Source organism: Oryza brachyantha, chromosome 5 (genome assembly GCF_000231095.2).
Source record: "Oryza brachyantha chromosome 5, ObraRS2, whole genome shotgun sequence".
Lineage (NCBI taxonomy): Eukaryota > Viridiplantae > Streptophyta > Magnoliopsida > Poales > Poaceae > Oryza > Oryza brachyantha.
Window position 1 is genome coordinate 16,250,705 of NC_023167.2, and position 21,397 is coordinate 16,272,101.

A 21,397-nucleotide genomic window follows, 5' to 3' on the forward strand; every position below is an offset into this window, starting at 1 on the left:
CATTAGCACATATTGGTTACTGTAGCACTAATTTATCATATACTAATTAGTCTCAAAAGATTTGTCTCAAGATTTCTTTCATAACTATGTAATTAGTTTTTTGATTCATCTACGTTTAATGTTTTATTTAAGTATCCAAAGATTTGATGTGATGTTTTTTTAAAAAAATTTAGGAACTAACCAAGGCCTTAATCAGCATGGCCAAAATGACCAGGTTTATAGTTCATATCAAACACTTTGTCAAGCTCTCTATGCAGTTATCTTGTTTTGAATCAGATGGGGTGTAAACACAGTCACTTCCATTACCGACTGAAGCCAGTGAAACACGAAAAACGCTCTTTGCAGAATTTTCTGAATGCATTACTTGCCTATGAATACATACATATTCCGTACATGATTGGCGTATGTTTCTGAATATATTAGTAACCCATGAACTGAAGTAGAGGTAAGATCCAAAGAACTGAGAGATCTCCAAGATCTCTCTCCAACTCTACCAACCAATATCATATCATGAAGGGAAAATAAATTTGCACCATCAAAACATGGCTTCAATGCACACCCAAGAACCTACAAACTTTGTCTGCCGTCATCAACATTCAACAAGGAGATGCAACATAATTTCCTTGTACTCTTTTTTACTTCCCAATCTCATACTTTTCATGGCTGTGCTTGGGCTTTGCATCAGCACTGCTACCATTGAGAATAAATACATTCAGGCAGGCCATCTTAGCCTTCCGTTGAGTTCGGAAAAAGACTCCAGATTGGCATCAACTTCACTGAAATCTTAGGAGCAACGTCTCTCAGAACACGCACAATACCAAAACGTCAGCCAGCTTTAGCAGCCAAAGGAAACTGATTTCACTGAACCAATGTTATGTGCCTTCATAGAGAGCTTGACAAACATTGAATCATCTTGGCACAAACAAGTACCATGTTATGTGCCTTCACGAAGAATTATTGGAAGGATATGAAGGCAGCAAGATGCCATATTACTCTAGTATCAACAGCATGCTCATTAGTGTTAATGTTCCACTCATAGCATAACCAGATCAAACATAGAATTCATGCTGCCTGAAAAGTTGTACACATCAAATTAGAGTTACTAATTAAGATAACAACCGTACTTGATGGCCTAATCACTACGGCATGATAACTGTACTTTTGTGAGTTGTAATGAGGAAAATATCACTACTCCCTCCTTCCCAAAATGGAGCTACCTAAGATGGTATTTGACCCGTCTTAGGACTACGAACCTGCAAATGGGTCAAATCCCATATTAGGTGGCTACATTTTGGGACAGAGTGAGTATTCGATAATAGTTTTATATTCTTTTAGAGAGAGAATTTGAAATTCTGGAACAGTCACTATAATAGCACTATAACAGATGACATATCTGGAGTTAGAATCTCATTGGAATTTTTTCTAAGTGTAATTGGCATTTCATCTATATCCAGTTACTCACAAACATGCTATTTAGCACATTGCACACAAGCACTGACTGACTGCAAAGACTATAGTACCCACAGTGAATATCTTAATTAGCAGTTTAGCACCATGTGATGGGTAACCAGAAGTTAACCATAATAACAACACTTAATCAGACTCAAAACTGTACAGCAACATGCATTTGGCAACAAATTTTGGAAGCAACGATGGCATGCATATCTGTAAATTGAAGGAGCATAATTTTTACATGCAGACTTCAAGTATAAACATCTTCAGGGGGAAATCGTGCAATTTCTGTGTTACAAAATCAACATGGACAACTCAGGTAATAAATAAACTAGATGTACATATTTTCAGTTCTCAGTATACCATTACAGTAAATGGTTAGGATCTTTAAGAATGCCATTATGGTAAGACAACTCTAGAAACTCATTCTATATCTAGAAAGCAGTGGAGTAAAAGCTGACCTGTACGCATTTATAGTTGTATCAAATCATGCTTAAAGACATTTAATTAAAATATTTCCATGGATATCAATCTTACCAAAATCCTGCAAAATCATTTCTCAGTGTATAATTTCAGCACTAAGTATTCATCTTAGACGGGTCATGATGTTCTCTTTGATAAGTTTGGTTGACTTGTACGCAGAGGAACCTGAACTTCAAGTTCATAAACTTCTACGAGATTTCAGTAATTCCAAGCCAATTAACTCCGGTAGGTCAACAGGAAATAAGTTTCCCACCTGATAAATTTTCTTTTGGAATAACAAATCTAACCATTACTTAATACCAAAAGGATCACTATCAAATATCTTGTGAATTCCCCTGTATAGCATCACTGACCACCTTAGAAAGTACATTAAAAATGGTTAATTGGATCCATGCCATTATAAATTTGCCCGTTTTGAAAAATACCATTACTATTTGCTTAGTTGGAGATGTGCAATTACAATTTCGCTTATTTGGCATCGGCAGTGGAGGTGCGGCCCTCGAATGGGCCAACCCGTATCGCTGCCATTGGGGGAGGCCTTGTGGTCCCTGGATTAGAATAGGAGAGAAGTGGAAGGATGAAGGGGGTGAAGAAGAAGACAGGCAATTTGGTCAAAAAAAAAAAGAGAATATGTGCTGAAAGAATGTGTGAAATTGTAGTGGCATGGCTCCAAATAAGTGAATAGTAACGATATTTTTCGAAACGGGAAAATCTATAATGTCATGGATCCAATTAACCCTAAAAGAATGCTGCTTGGATGCATAAGGTTACAACAATTCATAAAATATCTAGTATGCCATATGAGAAGTATACCTTACAAGGAGAACAAGGGATATTATCATTGGTTAAAGCTTGTTAGTGCCGATGAGCTCCATGTAAGATTGGCTACACTGCATACTGAAAGCAAGAAAGTAGAACATGTCAAGTGCAACACAAAAGAAAAGAATGTGCAAGGAATAACACTGAATCCACAGAGAAGAACAATAGCACCACATAATACCTAAAGCCAAACCAATCAGTATTTCAAGTATCTAATCAGCTAGCTGCAAGGTATGACCCTTCGTATCTAAAAACTATTGTTATATATCAGCATATCCTCTTCGAAGCAGGCACATAAAGCTAGGGATGGCTATTTCCTCGGTGGGGCTAGGATGGTCATAAATTTCCCCATGGGGCCTCGAAATGCATTTGCGCACTACAAATTCAGCCAATAGGCCCAACTACTAAGCATATATAAACCTTAACCCTAATTTCACTCCTCTCCCCTCCTCACGAGTCATGACAGGTCAACCCCTCTGCTGCCTCAGTGCCGCCGCCCCATCTTGAGAAGGCTCAACCTCCACGCCGGGCGCGAAACCAACCAAAGTGTGCCCATCACTGTTAGTCGCTGCCTCCACGCCTTTCACCGCGCTGTGTCCTCACCGAGTCGCCTTCCCCCACAGGGCCCCGGTAAGGGTTGAGGCCGTTCTTGCCCAACCCGGCCCGACTTGCTCTGTTGCCAACACTAAATAAAGCTACAATTGTCATATGTCGTATAATACATCATTTTCTAGTCAGCGAATCAAACATGTTCAAATACCCATAATACCAAATTTTGGTAGGGCATAGCATGCTATAAGACATAAACTTGTTAAATGGTATTGTTTGCTTTCGGATCTTTGCTACAAAAAGAGGGGCCATAAATTGCCTCTGGAACAACGTTTGCTCAAATCTTTCGAGGATAAACTGAAATTATTTTAAAACTTATCCATAATGCTTTAGATATAATATAATCATTACATCAACCTCTTTGCAATATAGTAGGAAAGAAATTAAGTGGTCAAAATAATATGGGAGGTCAATGGTTATTCAAATTGATGGGGTTTAATTAGAGAAGTTATTAGGGCAGTCCAATGCTCCAGTTAGGATGGTCTCCACTTAATTAAATGAACTGCCACATAGGGTTTTTGGTGACGAGGCAAGATATTTAATGAAGAAAGAAAAAGGACATTAGGTCTTACATAAGACTCAATTTCTACACAACGCGCAAAGCATTATGAGAGTGATATTTAATCAACGTATTGAATGAGTAGTGCACATGGTATTTAATTAGTGTGTATGAGATTGCTAATTTTGGACATGACCTTTGACCATTCGTCTTATTCAAAAAAAAAACTTGCAAGTATAGTTTACTTTGTTGTGACTAGATATATCATTAAAGGTACTTTAAGCATGCTTGCTATCTTTGAATAAGATAAATGACCAAAAGCCATGCCCAAAAGTAAAGAACATCATATTACGAATGGGGGGATTTTAGTTTCTAGATAACATGAAGGATATATACACTATTGGTGAATGTGGAATATCGAGGATCGAAGGGGCATTCACCATTATTGGCATTTATTTGCTTTTGCAAACAAAGGGTGGTGGTCACCTAAATATTATAAGCTAAATGGAAATTAGTTCTTCGCATCAACTTAAGACAGGTATTAAGCCAAATACAATATGAACCCAATTGTTATTCCAATCAATACAACTGAAAGAAGTTCTTAGGTGAAATGTGAATGGATCATAGAGGACCATGAGGTGATCACTAAAAATATTGGTGCCATTAGCTTCTGCAAAAAAAGGGTGATATTTTTAAGTCATTCAAACATTTCAAAGCTATATAGAAATTATTAAGTTAACTACAAAGCTAACTGGATTGTTCTCTGACTAAATTGATGGGTATATATTAGCTTGAGCCAAATAAAAATAAGGGACACAATTTGATCCTCTTTCTAGAAAAGTGAATCTTTGGCTAAATGAAAGCTATTTTATATAGCCAGTACAAATACTTTGACCATTTTGCAATATATGCAAGTTTACGGTATGTTCAGTTGATAATATGGATATTAGCTTGGCATGACAAAGCCATGCATGTCCATGTTACAAATTTTAAATATAACGTGTTTCATTCAGGAACAAGTCCACCTAAATTCCTAGACCTTAGAACTTACTTCCTGCATCCCAACACAAGTTCATCTTTCTAGTTCAAAATCGAACTAGAAAGATGAACTTATTTAGGGACAAAGGGAGTAGATACTATCCTATTCAATAACTCCATTCCAGTTCACTCCTATCACCAATTGACGCTAGGATGTTAGATGCAAAACCGGTTTGTCGTGCTAATTTAGATTGAGATGTTAGTCCAATCATCAAATGAAGAACTTACCTATTAGTCTCCATGGTTTCCATCTCTCTAGTCCCACATTGTTTCCTTTATGTCCTCTATGCACAATTAAAGTTGCATTGAATGCTACACTTTCCTAGGCTTCCTACCCCACATGAAGGGTAAAACATAAATTTCAATATGACCATCAAGTATTTGGACATAAATAAGAACACAAAACTTTGACAAAGGATGCGCAATTTATGTTAGATTTTATTCTATTCATTTGAGGAGATGATATTGCTATGCTCGTCTCATCTTCATAAAAAGAGAGGTTTTCATGATCAAGGATGCATCAAATGCTTGGAGAATCTATAAAGGCAATAGACATCCATGCTAAGACCTCCATCAACTACGTTTCAAGGTCAATTCATCATCTTGGTTCTCCTAAGATGATATCAATCCAAATTAGCAACCGGTCTCACCACCAAATTCATGCTTAGCACTCCCAAATCACTGAAACAAGCAACCTTGTGCATGCAACCTACCACCTCCATGACCTAGAGCACATGTATAACGACTTCTAGGTCACTTTGTCCCAAGTGACCTAGTAATGATTGTAATGACAGAATGGTGCCACCTTGAAAGCTTAGGCAGGTAAGGGTTAGCTTATAAGCTTTAGCACTCTAACCATAGTACCCCTGGGTTAACCTCTGACATGAAATGAGTACGAAAGTGTAAATGACATACTAATGTGAATTGAGGCATGGTGTTACAAGTGGTAACTGAACAATCCACATCGAAGGGAGATTACGTTGGTCCTTTGGGGAGTGAGGGAGGTGATTGTAACACCTCTACCTGTTTGAAATATATAGTGGTGACGTTGGCCCTATAAGTGATTGGTGTAGTGTCCATTTAGTACCACATTGGAAGCTCACGTAGGCAAGAGTTAATTTTATAAGCCTTAGTGCTCTAACAATAGTACCCTCAGACAACCCTTTAACATGAAGGTTGAAAATGTAAACGTGCATACGAGGTCCTGATCTACATAAGAGAAAATTAATATGGAATTTGAATGCATGGTGTTACATTTTTCCTCCATATTCCCTTATAAAAGCCACCAACACCTAGAGCAATTGGGATTTGCTTAGTTAATTTTTACAAGTGCTTTTCATTTTGTCTCTAGTCCTAAACCATCTAGTCAACTATAGATTCAAGGCCCCATAATAGTGTGTTGATTTGCCGCGTTTATTAGACCTACTTATATCTCAAACTTTGCTTCTCATGTTTAATTCCCTGCAACAATCAAATTGCATCTCACTTGTTCTTGCAGTATTTTCTCATTTGCATTCTCCATTGCACATCACTCAACCATGGTCAAGCCAGTCACATTGCACTCTAGGCCATGCTTACATTTACATGGTGGAAAGCCATGTCCAACATAGTGGAATTTCAATCACAAGCTTCGCCCAAGGCCAAGGTCCACCCCTTCATGTGATGCGTAATCTTGGCAGCCACTTCATTAATGTCACATTCAACCAAAGGTAGGGTTATCCCCTCTCCAAAAGATTAGGCCATGAGAAAAGGCGCCATTAGTTGGATCAAAGCCTTCGTTAATTGTTGAACATTTCAGTTTTGTAATTTTATTTCATCTTACTATCACTTACGATATAGACATGTCAACTTTTCTCATCACTGAGCCCTAATTCTAAACCTCACAATTTTAATTCAGTTTTATTTTGTTTATAGTTTAATCCATCATGTTGAGTATTGTAGTTTTTGTTCTAGTCATCCTAATTATGAATGGTTTCTAGTCACAATAAGGTTAGGTTTTCCATCATTGTTGTCATCAACGTCATAATCAAAGCAAGAATTATCCCCTCACTATAAGATCAATCAACGAGATAGAGAGCACCGTAAAATTCCACCCTTGTCCATGTTGCCAAAATGGCATCAACACAACATGAGTCAACCTCTTTCTACATGACGAGCATGGAATTGCTCACTATGCAATTGGGCGGATGCAAGAATCGCCAATAACATTCAGATTCAATTCAATCCTTACTAGGTAATAACGATAGTCAAATGTGTTATGAAATCTTTGGTGGCTACACCCAATGACAAGCCTAGACTGCCTGGATTTGCAAAATTGATTCGACAACACTTGAAGCAAAAAAAGCAGCACTACATCCCCAAGAACCAAAATAGACGACTTCCTCGAAGGATTTATTCTATGCTTAGGTTTAACTTGTTTTAGGTTTCATTTATACTACTACAATAATTCAAACTAAGTCAAACTACTACATCATAGTTTGGTATGAGCATTGGTTTGTATCTAGGTGTAATTCTCACCCTGTGTCCCTCTTTATCACAAATATAACCCTTCTATGACTAGGTGATCCAACTAGGAGCACTTCGTGATCAATCTCGAATCCATCTTCTCTGCCAAATTACTTGCCTTGGACCACTTGACTAATCCGACTTAGTTCATCTGTCCGCTTAGGATCACCTGGTCCTCTTGCGAATAACCTAACCTTTCATGCAAATCATTTCATCTAGTAGCAAGTTGCAGACCATGTTGGTCCTTCAACCCCTTGATCATGCTATCTCTGGCCCATCAACCTCCTATCTTTGTTTGAGTAGTACTTAACAAACTATGGAATAAAACTTTAGGAGATCCCAACCATTTGTGGTAATGAATATCTAAATATTGCCCTAGTGGAAACTATAAAGTGCCCAACCTAAATTCACAAACATGAGATCAATAGGTAGGTATATTTATGTTCTTGAGGCAATCCCTTCATTTTTAAATCCATTAAATTGCCATGTTACCCATGAAGGTACACAACTTAATACTTTCTTGATATGGATTGACTTATACACATATTATGTGAAGAAAAGCACATGCGAAGCAAAATCCACATTCAAGGGTTATTACTTCATACTATAAATGGATCTATTCAGACTTCACGCATTAAACAGCAGGTAATTTTGTCAAGAAGGTTAAACCATCTATGGTTGGATCAATTACACCTCCATGCCATTAAAGATGGCCTTGAGAGTGCCCAAAAACCTGAATTCCAAGTTAGATCAGCATAATTCTTTACATATTATTACCTCTGTTACATGTTATAAGATATTTTGGTTTTCCTAGGAATCATATGGATACTAATGAATCTGGATATGTATGTATGTGTAATTATAGATGAATATAGGGAAAACCAAAATAGCTTATATCATGGAACAAAGTATTTAGGTAATCCTCCTTGAGGGTCTTATTATTGACTTAGAGCTATCTACTTTAAGGGGCCCACATCATATTTCACACATTTCACAATACGCTGGTGTTAACACTAAAATTTGGTAAATTTCCGTATTGGATTCGGATAAGAAAAGGTGCAATCGCCGATAGAAGTTTTATCTGGAAGAGTTCGAATTCAACAGGGAATCGTGAAGACCAAGACATGGCAGCGTAATTTTATCTAGTAGTTAGAGTTAGTTAGGATTTTATCTCTAAGAGATTAGAGTCCGATCGGGACTTGTTTGTTTTCTTTTATATATTAGAAATCGTGTCGTGTTAGAGATAGAGTTTGTTATTTCTTTTTATCTATTAGGAGTCGTATCCGACATGGATTAGCATCCACCCGAGGGTACAAATATTTATGTCCGGGGTCATTGTAAAGGATCTACATCATAATTAGATCAACTACTTTCGACGCATCGCCACCCTCTTTCGAGGTTTCCAACTCCAGCGGAACTTAGCACCTGACGCAGGGCTACATCGCTTCGATCTCCGGCGGAGGGGTAAGTCCATCGTTCCGCCGGGCCACGGTAATCGCATATGCTAGATTAGGACTGTCTCGGTTCGGTCCGATATTCTAATTTAGTTGAGCGATTGCTAGTTAACGTGTCAGTTTCAACTTAGATCACTTTCGTGTTTTGAGTTGATCTGGTCGACCACTTTGGCGATCTACGTTGGTTTGATATTCGTTGTTTGACATATTCAATCTAGTGCTGTCTCGGTTCGGTCCGATCTAGTAGATTGCGTTTGTCAGATGGTTTATATCAGATCAATGTATTTTGTTCATTATTCTATCGGAGTACCAGCCGATAGGTTATCAGTCATCGGCTCATTGGCTTGATAGCAATCTAGATCTGTTTAGTATCTATCCTGGCATTGCTAGGTTTAATCTTGAACTGTCTTGGTTGGTTCCAATCTTCTATGATTATTCTTAATAATCTGGGCTAGGTATTTTATCGATCTTGGTTGTTTGTCCGCCGTCTATAGCCGATGATTTTTGTCGATCTACATGTTTATCATATTTACATCAATATAGTAGCCAATTGCTTTACTACATACCAATCGACTTCATTTAGTTAGATCGGCAGTTATTTAGGTTGCATCGGCTTATGAGAATTACATGCAAATTGGTTTTAGCCGATCGCAACACATGATTCATTGTTTATTCCAAGTAATTCGTCAGTTTATTTATTAGCCTTATCGATCTTCATGTTTCCTATAATCATATTGTGCTCGACTACATACTGTCTTGGTTAAGTCTAATCTCTGTACGTCTAGTTCGATCTGGTTATAGGGGCTCGTCCGATCGACTAAGATTAATAAGTGACTTGGCGGGTTATGTTGGTCTAATATTTACAGCCGATTGTTTATCCTATCGGCTAACCGTTGCAGCATAAACATCTGATCGGCTGGATTATTAGTTACCTATCGGCTCGATAGCCGATCGGCTTGTTTTACTGTTCATCTTGTCAGTTGCAGGATCAAACTGACTGGCATGCCCGCGCATTCTAAGAATTTATGTCCTGCACTATAGCTGTTTAAGATTGACTCTCAGGCCTTCGTGTGTGACGCGTCAACGTTCACATTTTTGACGTCAACAGCTGGCAACCATAAAGAGGGATACTGGTAGGAGGTCCCTTGCTAAGGGTCATTCTGAGAAGAAAAACATATGGACATCAAGTAGTTACCATTGGCCAGACAATGGATCTAACCACAGAGGGCAAAAGAGGATGTTATCCAATGCATTAGTGTTGCCTAGAAATTTAAACAATTTTTTAACAATAACATCTATTAAATCCCGATCCAGACTAGCCTAGTTACACACTACGAAAAACTAATACAGTTACATCATCTGACAAAACAAATAAAATAAAAGCCTTAAGCAACACAGCGGAAAAGGAAACTAAAGCGCTAAGAAGCTGGCAACAGCCGATAGGCAGTCCTCGAGCGTAACAACACATCTAATACTCCGAAAGATCTTCGTCGGATAGATCTTCGTCTGATGCAGCTCCAGCTTCTGGGAAAAGGTAGGAATTTACAAGGCTAAGTACAACCACCAACTTAACAAGCCACACCGGACAAATGCAATAATAATACATAGGAAGTACAAAGGAAATGGGCTCCAAGGCTAACTTTTGCATAAACAACATTTATAAAACATTTAGCAAAATAAAAAATATTGATAATTAACAATAATAATTAAACCAAACAATAGTTAGTGCTACACCACATCAAACTAGGCCCAACAAACACTAATATTGTGTTAAACCGCACAATACCAGTGCCACTAATATTGTGCTAAACCATACATTACTAGGTTAACCCATCTATCTTAGCAAATTATTAACCAGGTTCATTTAATCATAAAAACGGTGAAACGCAAGGAATCTCGATCGATCGCCCATAACCGTGGACTCTTTTGTTAGTACAATTTTACTCTGATCAGAAGTGTACAACTTTACCCACAAGACAACCCAACGTACCTACCTGTAGGTCGGCATGTCACCACATCCTGCGAAGAAGATGTGACAAGACTACCGTCCACATAATCCATTCCTAACCATTCATACCACACTGATGTTGCGCCTCCCACACCCTCATCCTGTTTGGGCAGGCTATCCCCATTTGCCAAGGTAGATACGAGAACCAATTAGTCCATCCCCAAGCCGGCCCAACTCCTTCACGCCTACCCTCTCCTGGGTGCCTAGGAACGGAGAAAACTATGTTTCAAGCCTAGCCATTGCCCACACTAGCTTACACTAAGTACGGATAAGTCTCCCAAGGGTTCCCGTGAACCAGTCCTTAATTGGCATGAGCATGACCATCAAACACTATGCATTCGCAGCTCACCATTAATCATGTTTTAGTAGTTTTAGTAAAACACTATAACATGAACTACTTTCATTGTGAGACTGAATCTCGGCTTATTAATGAGAATGAATATAGTGTCCCAACCCAATTTATACGAGGTTGGAATATCAACTAAGCATGTTGATGAGAACATCACTCTTTCGGATAAACACGACAAACCTCTATTGACCATTCAAGGTCTAATTACAAGAGCTCGCACGCAACGATTGAATTTACAGATGAGTTCAAGTTTGTATGATTTTCAGAATAGATTGCTACCTAATGATTCTATAATACTTAGGAACAATGGAGAGGACAAGAAGACACTTAGAAAGAGACTTAGAGGCGTGGAGAACGAGAGAGGACATTCAAATCAACATGGAGGTCCAAACCAAGTTAACTTCGAGTACGATTCGGAGTCCAGGATCAGTCTGTACTAAAATGGGCGCCCAAGTCGCATACGAACTAGGATTGGGGTGTTCTTTATATGGATGGAAAGCTAAGAACATAACCCTTCCAATGGTTCTGGTCCCACAACCAAATTCATTACAAGTCAATGGAAATCATCCGAACAAGTTGACGTTCAGAATCTGCCCCAGTGTTGTGTCACCGAATTTTGGGTCTTCCAGTCGTGTATCGTGTTGGAGTCCATTAGGGTTACGTCAAGGGGTGTTGCACGATCCTAAACTCCATATATTAGTAGGCACCGCTATAGTTAGGGTTTGGGTTTTGCTTAGATTGTTTAGAACAATTTCGTCGTTCGTTCGGTTTGTAAGACCCCAACTTGTGAGTTTAATCATTCATCTGCAATTTGGTTGCAGTCTATCTTGTTTTCGTTTGTGTTCTTCAATTCGCAAGCAAGGATTAGCCTTCTTGGTGAGGTCAAGTAGGTGTCGACACAGTTGATAACCAGAAGAGACGTGGTATTGCGATTGCGGGGCTCAATGGCGTGTTCGTTCAGAAGCCAGATCGAGTTGTGTCTCACTCCACCAAATCGAGAGATTATTAGAATCATTAGGAAGATCGGAAACCCTAGTCTACATCACATGGCTAAGCATGTCAATTCAATAACAAACATACCTGGTAACAAGCTAAAAGGATAAACACAACATAGGGCTTAATAGCGAAGCATAGGTAATTCCCGTATAGCATGTAATTGTAAAAGAATGAATAAATAATTTAGAAATGCGGAAATAATTTAAAAACAGGGATACACATACACAAGGATTGCAATGTGACTTGCATTGAGACTCTAGGAAAGCTTGGGCTACCACTTCGTAGTAGACCAAACCCTCGGTTTTGCCGAAATCTAAAGCGTATAACTAAAAACACTCAAAACAATACATTGGGCCATTGAAACGGTAAAAAACTAGTTTTAATGGATTCCTAACAAAATTATTGATCTACTGTAATTAAAATGGGCTTAAACCGACTTCGGGATAATTAGTTATGAATTTTAGAAGTTTTGTTGTTTTCTTAGCTAAACCTAAAACGAGTTAGCGACTTTTAAATGACAACACGAACAAAACCTGTAAAACAGGAGGGAAAACGTGACTTTACCCTGATGACGAGTAGACTAGTTAACGACTCTTGTCAAGAACTCAGATTCACCATTGCTGTTGTACAAGTCTCAATGATAAAGGCAAATCGGTTCGTGAAAGCAGAAACATGACTATCGACATAACAGATTACCGACTTGCGCACGAATAACAGATTCGCATGAAAACCTTTAATGCTTCGCACCAACAGTTCATAAGCTTGTACGAAACAAGGGTTCACACTTCACACAGACAAAATCAGAAACGTGTGGGAAGCGTAGATTCACACAGCGAATACCGATTTGTCCCACAAGTCATGAAACGGATGAGCAGAAAAAGACAACCACAACTTGCAGATTTGCTACATTAATGGCCAATTCGCACGCATGAACAGGGAATTCGCACGACGAATCTACTTATTCGACAACTCGCGCCAGGGTTTAGCGGCAACAATCACAAGGGCTTCAGACACGTCACTCATGGTCGATAGCTGCGGTGGGTGCGGTGGGTGACAGTGGAGCAAGGGCAACGCATGACACAACAGTGCAAAGAGGCAGTGACTGAGATCAAAAGGTGTGAAAACACCCCCCCCCCCTTCTTGGAGGGTTGCTTAAATAGAGGGGGATGAGGATATATCGAAAAGTCCGTAGGGAAGAAATCTTCCCCATACGAAAGGAAAGATTTGGATAAAAGTAAAATAGAAAGATCGTATGGATTAAGGAATCATACAAAAAGAAGAAGAAAAGAGAAGGGATGAAGGGGCACACTGCTAAAGCATGGTCAGCCACGACTGGCGCTTAGAAGCCATGTTCCTGGAACATTGGGAACGCGGAACGGGGACGTGGGACGTGGAACATCATTTTATGAAACCATCGTACGAAGGGGGTATACCTATTCCATATGTTCCTAACACAGATGGAACGCGTCCCAAGTGTGACCGGAACGATGTTCCCGGAACGTTGTTTCAGAACAATGTTCCCTTGTGGTATTGCAGTGTCATCTTTAGGCTACAATACTGCTTGGTTGTGTGTTTGAATCTTGCTCGAGCTTTTTTTTGTTGTTGTTTTCTAAGCCATGCGAATTTTATTTGGTCCCTTAGATGCAAACCACTAAAATCCGTCCGATGTCCACGAACTGATCTTGAATCTTCTTCAAACCGTCTCCATGTACCCGATAGCGTCGGATCACGTTCCATAGGTTCTTGGACGTCGTTCCCGGCCATTCCCGTTCCTCGTTCCGGAACGGAATTCCCGGAACGCGGAACATGGGCACATTCCACGTTCCAGGTTTCTAAGGACTGGCAGCTTGGGCGGCCACGGCGGCGGCACGGGCTCACCCCACATACGCGAAAGCTGGCTTGGCCCACAAACATAACAGCTCACCCAATTAATTAAATAATTTTATTTTCACTTAGTTAACTCTTGCCTAAAGCAAAAATAATTCTTTATTTCATTTTCAATTACGATTTAGGCTAGGGGAAAACTCGGGCTGTTACAGTTAGCCCACAAACATAACAATGAAAGGTATTATGCCATACTTTGGCACCAAATACCAACATGATAAGAATCTTACCAGTTAGCTTTCAATCTCTTGCACCATTGGTTTGACTTTGTATATATACTATATGCTCAACCATCAAATGAGACCAGTTCATCACATGGTCCATTTCTATACTTCTATTTTCCACATCTCTTGTCCACTTATCATCATAAATTATGTTGGCATCACATTTTAAGTAGGACATAACATTTTCAGCAAGATGAATGTTTCACCAAACAGAACAAACAACATGGAAAAAGCCAAACAACATATTTGCAAATGAAAATAATTTCTAATAAAAATTTTATATACGTATTCTTAGCGAACTAAAAGCCAAGGCTGGAAAATAAACTTCGGTGGAAAAAACCCAAAATAAACTCCAAATTTAAGGTTGAAAATTCAAATTTTGGCTTATAAGCATAAGCAGAAGTGAAAAGATGAGGGCACAGCACTCTTTAATCCATAGATTAACCACACATGCAATAAAGATTCTGTCTTGGTTGCATTAGATCCCCTCAGCTAACATGCAAACATATTAAATTAAACATCCACCATGTTTAGATGATATTAGGGAGTCCAGACTGAAAGTCTACAAGACCAAACAGGTTCATGTAACAGAATACCTTACTGGAAACATCTAGCACAGCAATATGCTCTTTGGTAGGACAACAGGCTCAGACCCCATCTCCTCTGTATTTGTAGCTCAGAAATCAAAAGTTTGGATCTCATGCTGTCCGATGACGATCAACATATGCCTGTGATGAAAAACATACAGAAGTCAAACATATACTGGCAATATGTATCATTGACAAACAAATTCAAGAATTTTACCTTCACAAGTTTCTCTATCTTTGGTGCAGAGGCTTCTATATAAGTAGCTATCAACTTTTTAGTCCCTGGTCTCTGACTTGGCTCAACTGAAGCAAAAATCTTATCAACAGATTTTTTTACAATTAGCTTATGAGCATCTTTACTCAGATTGCCTTCCTTCCAGATTGGTTTCACCAGCTCCTTAACATGTTCCACCAAATGAAAACGGAAGTCTGCTTTCTCATCGTTAAGTGATACAACATCTTTCCTTTCACAGGTTTTCACCCTATTATCATCATCTAGGCTAGAGTTGTGTCCCCTATCATATGAAATCAAGCCTACAAATTCATTTGATCCTTTAGCAGATGCATTCCTTGCCAACTTGTCAGCACAAGTCAATGGTTTTTCAAGACTCCTCCCTCTTATAGCATTCGTATCTCCATGTTGATTTGAAATGCTACAGGATATGTTTGAGGACTTCAGATTATTTAAACTTTCAACTTTGGGAGGGTCGATTCTGTCTACAAGTGGCTCATACTGACTTTTTGAAGATGATGCACTGCCAAGAAAATCAGGTAAGTCAAAAGAAGGTACAAAAGGCACTGAAGTTATCCAAACCTCATCCTTGACTGGGGAAAGTTTCCCAGGCGATGCTACCACAGATTGAGGTGAACTGCTCACATGTAATGTAGACCTAGAGGTAACACCCTTGTCAATATCAGCATCTTTATGGTGGCTGCCATCCTTATCAGGTGCTAATCGATGAAGAGGAAGGGTTCCCGAGTGAGAAGTTGCTCGAAGAGATTGACTAGCCAAGGAATAATCAGAGCTGTCATAGCTTGGGTTTCTGAATCCGGTAAAACAATTCAAGTTGTATGAGGCATGTCTTGAACTTTTTTCTTCCTGATATTTGCAAGGAAGATTCTCTGTTGCTCCAACGTAAGCTGATAACTTCTTGCTATATTGGCGAGGATCAAAACAAATAGTTGAGTCAAACGGTTGATACCGATAATCAGGCTTTAAGGGGTTCATTTCAAGGTAAGATCTTGAGAGAAGTGAATCCCTTGGACTGCCTCCCTTGGCCATATCAAACTGCAGATTTCCTCCATCCAGGCGCAATCTAGAGGTGGCACCCCTATCATCCAAACAGCTGTTATTGTTCAAACTAATTTGATGTCCCATGAAATAAGGTCCATGGTTCTTCTCTTGAACTACTGGAAACTGAACCACCTCATCAGTAGGCTTTGTAGTCAATGAACCATCAATTTTGGAACCATGTGAAACCTTTGGCGTGTGAGGACTATGTTTAACAAGGGGATGTGACAGCCCCTTGTTATCTTCACCATATGCATGAATAAGGGTTATATTTATCTCATTCTGGAACAAGCCCACTTTTCCAAGCTGGAGCTCTTTGAAGTCGGATAAATGTTGCATTTGAGATCCTTCTCCAGTGCCTGAACACAACATGTAAGCAGCAACCAAAAGTGTTCAAATTGACAGGGCAATCATAAGCTCACAGCTGCATGATATTCTTCAACTTATTTTATTGAAAATGTTCATACCTCTATGATGTTCATAACCCTGGTTATCAGAACCAGATACCTCTCCTTTATGAAGAAAGGTGCAACTCGTCCCATTATTGCATTGCCCTTGAGCATAAAAGATACATATTTTGGTCGGTTTTCTGGCTTTATTCCTCAGATCTCCACCAGGAGATGAACTCCCAAATCTTTGTTGCGAACTAGTAACAAAATAGATTGTTGTTAAGATGCGATATACAAAGGAGTTTGTTCTTAGTCAAACATCACAGTAAATAAGAAAATTTACTAAAGTTCAAATTCCTGATTCATTAGCGCGTGCAAAAGTAGTGGTGTCAATTAACATACCTCAAACCATTAGAATCTGGTGAACTTTGTGATACAAGAACATTCCCACCTTTCTTCTGATATTTCTTGTTGCTATTGGCCTGCACTGTTGGTTTCTTCTCAGCAGCAAACCCTCCAACAAAACCTAGATGATGTATGGTCATAATGACATCCAAGTTTCGACAGATTGCTATAATCATTTTTCTTAACCTAAAAGAATGTTAAACCACTTGAAATAGTTAAGATACCAAATTTAAGGATTCCTTCCAGAGTAGCCTACCATTACCACCCATCATACCACTATTGAAGATCATTCATCACAAGATGTCCAGGGAGCAATCAATCACAGTTGATGTAAGATACTTATGAAGATGCTCCGAAATCAATTATTGCTGAATTTGAACTTATTGGATTTAAACGTAGCTTCTATTTGCAGGTTATGCCAAGATGGAAATTTCTCATTGTTCAGAAAGTGTATTACAGAAATAAAAGTGGGACATGAGGGTTCAATGCACAGGAGCATCACTATAATGGAACTAGATAAAAAACAAAGGTGGATTTAATCGAAGATAAGAGGAAGATAGCATGAAAGAAGAAATCCGACCAACTATAAATAATATAGATCAAATTTGGTATATCAGATAGCACTTTTCTCATGGTACTACATGTCTAAAAACTCCCATAATCCCAATGATACCACTGTAATATAGGAAAAGTTATTAGAATTGTCCACATCATCTTTTTTTGAACCAAGAGCTATTCAAACATAATCAGCAACCTTCTTGTGATGAAACTATGATTCAGAAATTTGACATGCAAATCTACTAAACCTCAGTACATGAGTCTAGGGGAACTTCCAAGTTTTCTGCTGAGCAAAAGGTTGCACAACAGTTAACCATTTCATTACACCGCTGGAAACAGAAATTACTTGATTAACTGAAGGGCATGTTATTGCAGCAATGAGTGTGCATGTCTGCTCTGTTTGCAATGTTTGTCAGCTGTATGATCAACCATAAAAAGTATTTATGCAATTTCAATAGACAAGCAATGTTAAATTCTTCGATAAGGTAGCAAGGAGTTGTTACCTTTGAGATGTTGGAATATTTGGCTACAAAGGAAACAAATGCATATTTGATAAAGTTCCTCAATACAAACACAGATGGAAGAAAGAGGAAAACAAACTCATGCACATTCTCCTGGATTGGCTGCAGCATGCAAACGAGGGGACAGTATACTCGTGTAATCTTGAGCATAACTACAAATGCAACTAAATGCATCAAATATTATGCCATTCTGCTTCATTGCACAATTCAATAATTCATGCTTCAGGTTACTGTAACATCCATCTGCCATCTAATCACTATTTACAAATATCCAGCAACAGTATCGATGACATCATAACAAGCAATCTATAACAAGCCAAGCTACAGGCACTCAGCATTAGGAGTCCACCCACCTACCAATAACCGAATAGCAAAATAAACAGGAGTTCATCCATCTACCAATAACGCAATAGCAAACTAAAAGTCTTATTTAGATAGTCCTAAATAACAGGATGCCGTACTAGCTAGTATTAACCAAAATATCCATCAATCAACTTCTAATCCTATCATTCCTTCAAAAAATTATCCTCGCTCCTTCAGAAAAAACAACAAAACAAGCATTAGCAGCACACATCTGGACGGGATAATAAGTCGAAGAGCACGCATCCCCCATCTGCATCCCCTATCCGCACCATGCATGCACAAATCTAACATCATATGAACAGATAAAGCTTGCATGCAGAGAGCGATCGCGGCGGTATACCGTTGAGATCCTTGGCGTTGGCCGGATCCCTGGCCCTCTTCGTCGGCCCCACGCCCGGCCGGCCGGCCTTCACAGCTTCGTCCGTCGCCGGCAGCACGGCGCTCCGGCCGGTGCCCGCCATCCGAATGCCTCGCAGCCGCAGCCGCAGCCGCAGCCCCCGCCGTGGGGGAGAAGGGCTCGGATGGAGGGGGGATAGCTGGATGAGCACGATGCGGCGGCGACGTTGATGTGTTTGGGTGGGGGATTGGGAGCAAAAAACCTTCGTCGTCTCGTCCGCTTCAGTCCTCTCTCGCTCTGGGACTCGGAGATGTCCCCCCCTTTTCCACGCGTTACTTTCGCTGCTGCCCTTGGGCCTTTACCACGGCGGCGGATGATGCCGTCTCCCTCCCTCGGCTGGGATACAGAGGGCCCTATTTATTACGGATGTACCAATATTGATGTGGAATACAAGTATCCCAAAATTAGACAGCGATGAATTTATAACTAGTGTAATCCCGATAGCTTTTAATTAAATATCTGCTATGCTACCATGTTTCTAAATAAAATACTTCCAATATAAACTATGATTAACATTATGAAATAAATATATTGCAATACATCTCGTGTCAATTATGATTATATAAATATACGATAAAAGAGTAATATATATAAATGGTATGTGTTAAGATATCTGATGTTATTAGAGTAGAGAGTAGGAGGTGTAAGCATAAAACCATCTATATAGCATGTGCTATTTTTGTCTGGGTTATAGCCAAGCCTTAAAAAATTGATGGTTTTTTTAGCACGAGAAAGATTAATAAGTGATAGCTATTGAGCCATTGAGAAGACGATATAGGTGTTACGGTGTTACTTGTGTAGCTAGCAACTAAAAAATCCGCCAAATTCAAAGTATAATTCAAAGTGTGTTAGTTAAGTTGAAGGGCCACTCTTGGTTCTACTAGTGATAATATAGCTATGACATATTATACTTCTTGCGATTACCGTCCCTGCCACGGTAACCGTTAGCATGGTTATCGCATGGTAACCGTGAATGCCGTAAAGACCGCGATGAATTTGAAAAATCAAATATTTGAATTCAAAACCGTGCAATAATCGCGGCTACCGTACGGTTTTACGTGGTTACCGCGCGGTAACCGCGGCTAATGTTTATCGGAACAGCGCGTAAGAACGGCGAAAACCGCGGTTACCGCAAGAAAACCGTAGGGAGAAGAAGATTTAAAAACAAGAAAATTTGTGAGATGTTAAATGCAAAAAAAACTTTAAAAAATATAAAAAATGCAAAAAAACAAAAAAGATATTTTGTGACTATATTTGTGACATTTAGGATATGTTATAGGGAAACCCTACATACTCCGTGCCTCCGCGGAGGGACTGGTTATCGCGGTAATGGAAACCCTGCGTACAAAGATGCTTATTAGCTTACTCTCTCAAAAGCTTCGTATGTAAATTTGATGATATGGCGTAAAGAGAGAAAAGAAGAGAGAAAAACCGTTGTCATGCATGACAAGTCGACTCTTAGCATTTATTAAAGAAAATTTTCTTGCATGAGGGTGGACAAAAAGAAAACAGTGTAATAAAAAATATTTTATTGCATTAATAAAGAAACCATATCTGACTTTACCTTGATACGTATTATCATAAAATAGGTTCTTGTTGCTGACATGGATCAGATAAGAGTCGATAATAAACTCTACCTTTGAACATGCCCTTAGGCTCCACTTGACAGAGTAGTATAGGAGGAAAGTTTTCTCATTTATCACGAGTCCACTTTCCAAATCGATAACAATTTTTTTATAAAAAACTTACTGCTTTAAGGTTCTCATTATTTCGCAGTTACAACTGCTTATAAGCCAAAATTTGAATTTTCAAACTTAATTTTATACTTGATTTTGTGATTTTTTTCACCCTAGTTTGTTTTACAACTTTTGCTTTTGAGTCGCTATGGACACGTATGTAAAAGTTTTACCTGTAAATTATTTTTCATTTGTAAAAACACGTTTTCACCTTTTCTTCTAATAAGCGAAACGATGGGAGCTTAAAAATCATGCCAATTTATTTTTTCAAAACTACTATACATACAACTGGTCCCATATGACCCGTGTACGATCTCACACCAGCAGCGCATACGCCGTGGACGGCGCAGACGGCAGCAGCGTATACACCGCAGACTGACATCATCACATGTGGACAGAATCATACATTCCATTGTATGTATAGCGCCGTTGTTATTTTTTAAGTTTACAATAGTAATACTTAATTTGTCGTTCATGGGTATGATACCTAAATTTACATGGTCTTCTCGTTCTTCTTCTGCCCTTAAGGCCTCTCTTCGTGAAAAAGAACTGAATCGGCGATATCTTTAGAAGCCAGCTCTTCTGTGTTTCTTGGAAAATTTGTTTATTAAATAAATTTTTTAGCAAGTAATTTTATTACTAAACCATTTTTCAAAACTAAATCTTTTGGCCACGCCAAGGGTGTTGACGTGGCAAGAGTCGGTGTGGCAGTCTTGTCACGCCAATGTCAGTGTTGTGGCAAGGCAATGCTACTATGGTAAGCCGTTTCGCCACGTTAACGTTGGTGGCGTAGCAAAAATGTTCGTACGATGGAAATATTTTCCCGGAGG

At 39.1% G+C, this 21,397-nt stretch overlaps 1 protein-coding gene across 11 annotated transcripts; it reads right to left on the reverse strand.

The window, feature by feature from the left end:
- Window positions 1–246: 246 nt before the first annotated feature.
- On the reverse strand, window positions 247–19,145 carry LOC102711809 (zinc finger CCCH domain-containing protein 36-like). 11 transcript variants are annotated; one of them, XR_001550380.2, is made up of 7 exons: window positions 18,775–19,145; window positions 16,990–17,113; window positions 16,666–16,844; window positions 15,125–16,557; window positions 14,917–15,048; window positions 2,749–2,832; window positions 247–1,071 (listed from the first exon to the last, which is right to left on the reverse strand). XR_001550380.2 is itself a non-coding variant. In XM_015837687.2 (5 exons), exons 1-5 carry the CDS (start codon window positions 18,893–18,895, stop codon window positions 15,019–15,021), a joined length of 1,887 nt encoding a protein of 628 aa, XP_015693173.1. In that variant the 5' UTR covers window positions 18,896–19,145; the 3' UTR covers window positions 14,741–15,018. The 11 variants fall into 11 exon arrangements, 1 of the variants encoding a protein (XP_015693173.1); XR_001550379.2 differs by having other exon boundaries at window positions 247–1,253; XR_001550378.2 differs by having other exon boundaries at window positions 247–1,996.
- Between the last annotated feature and the right edge of the window lie 2,252 nt (window positions 19,146–21,397).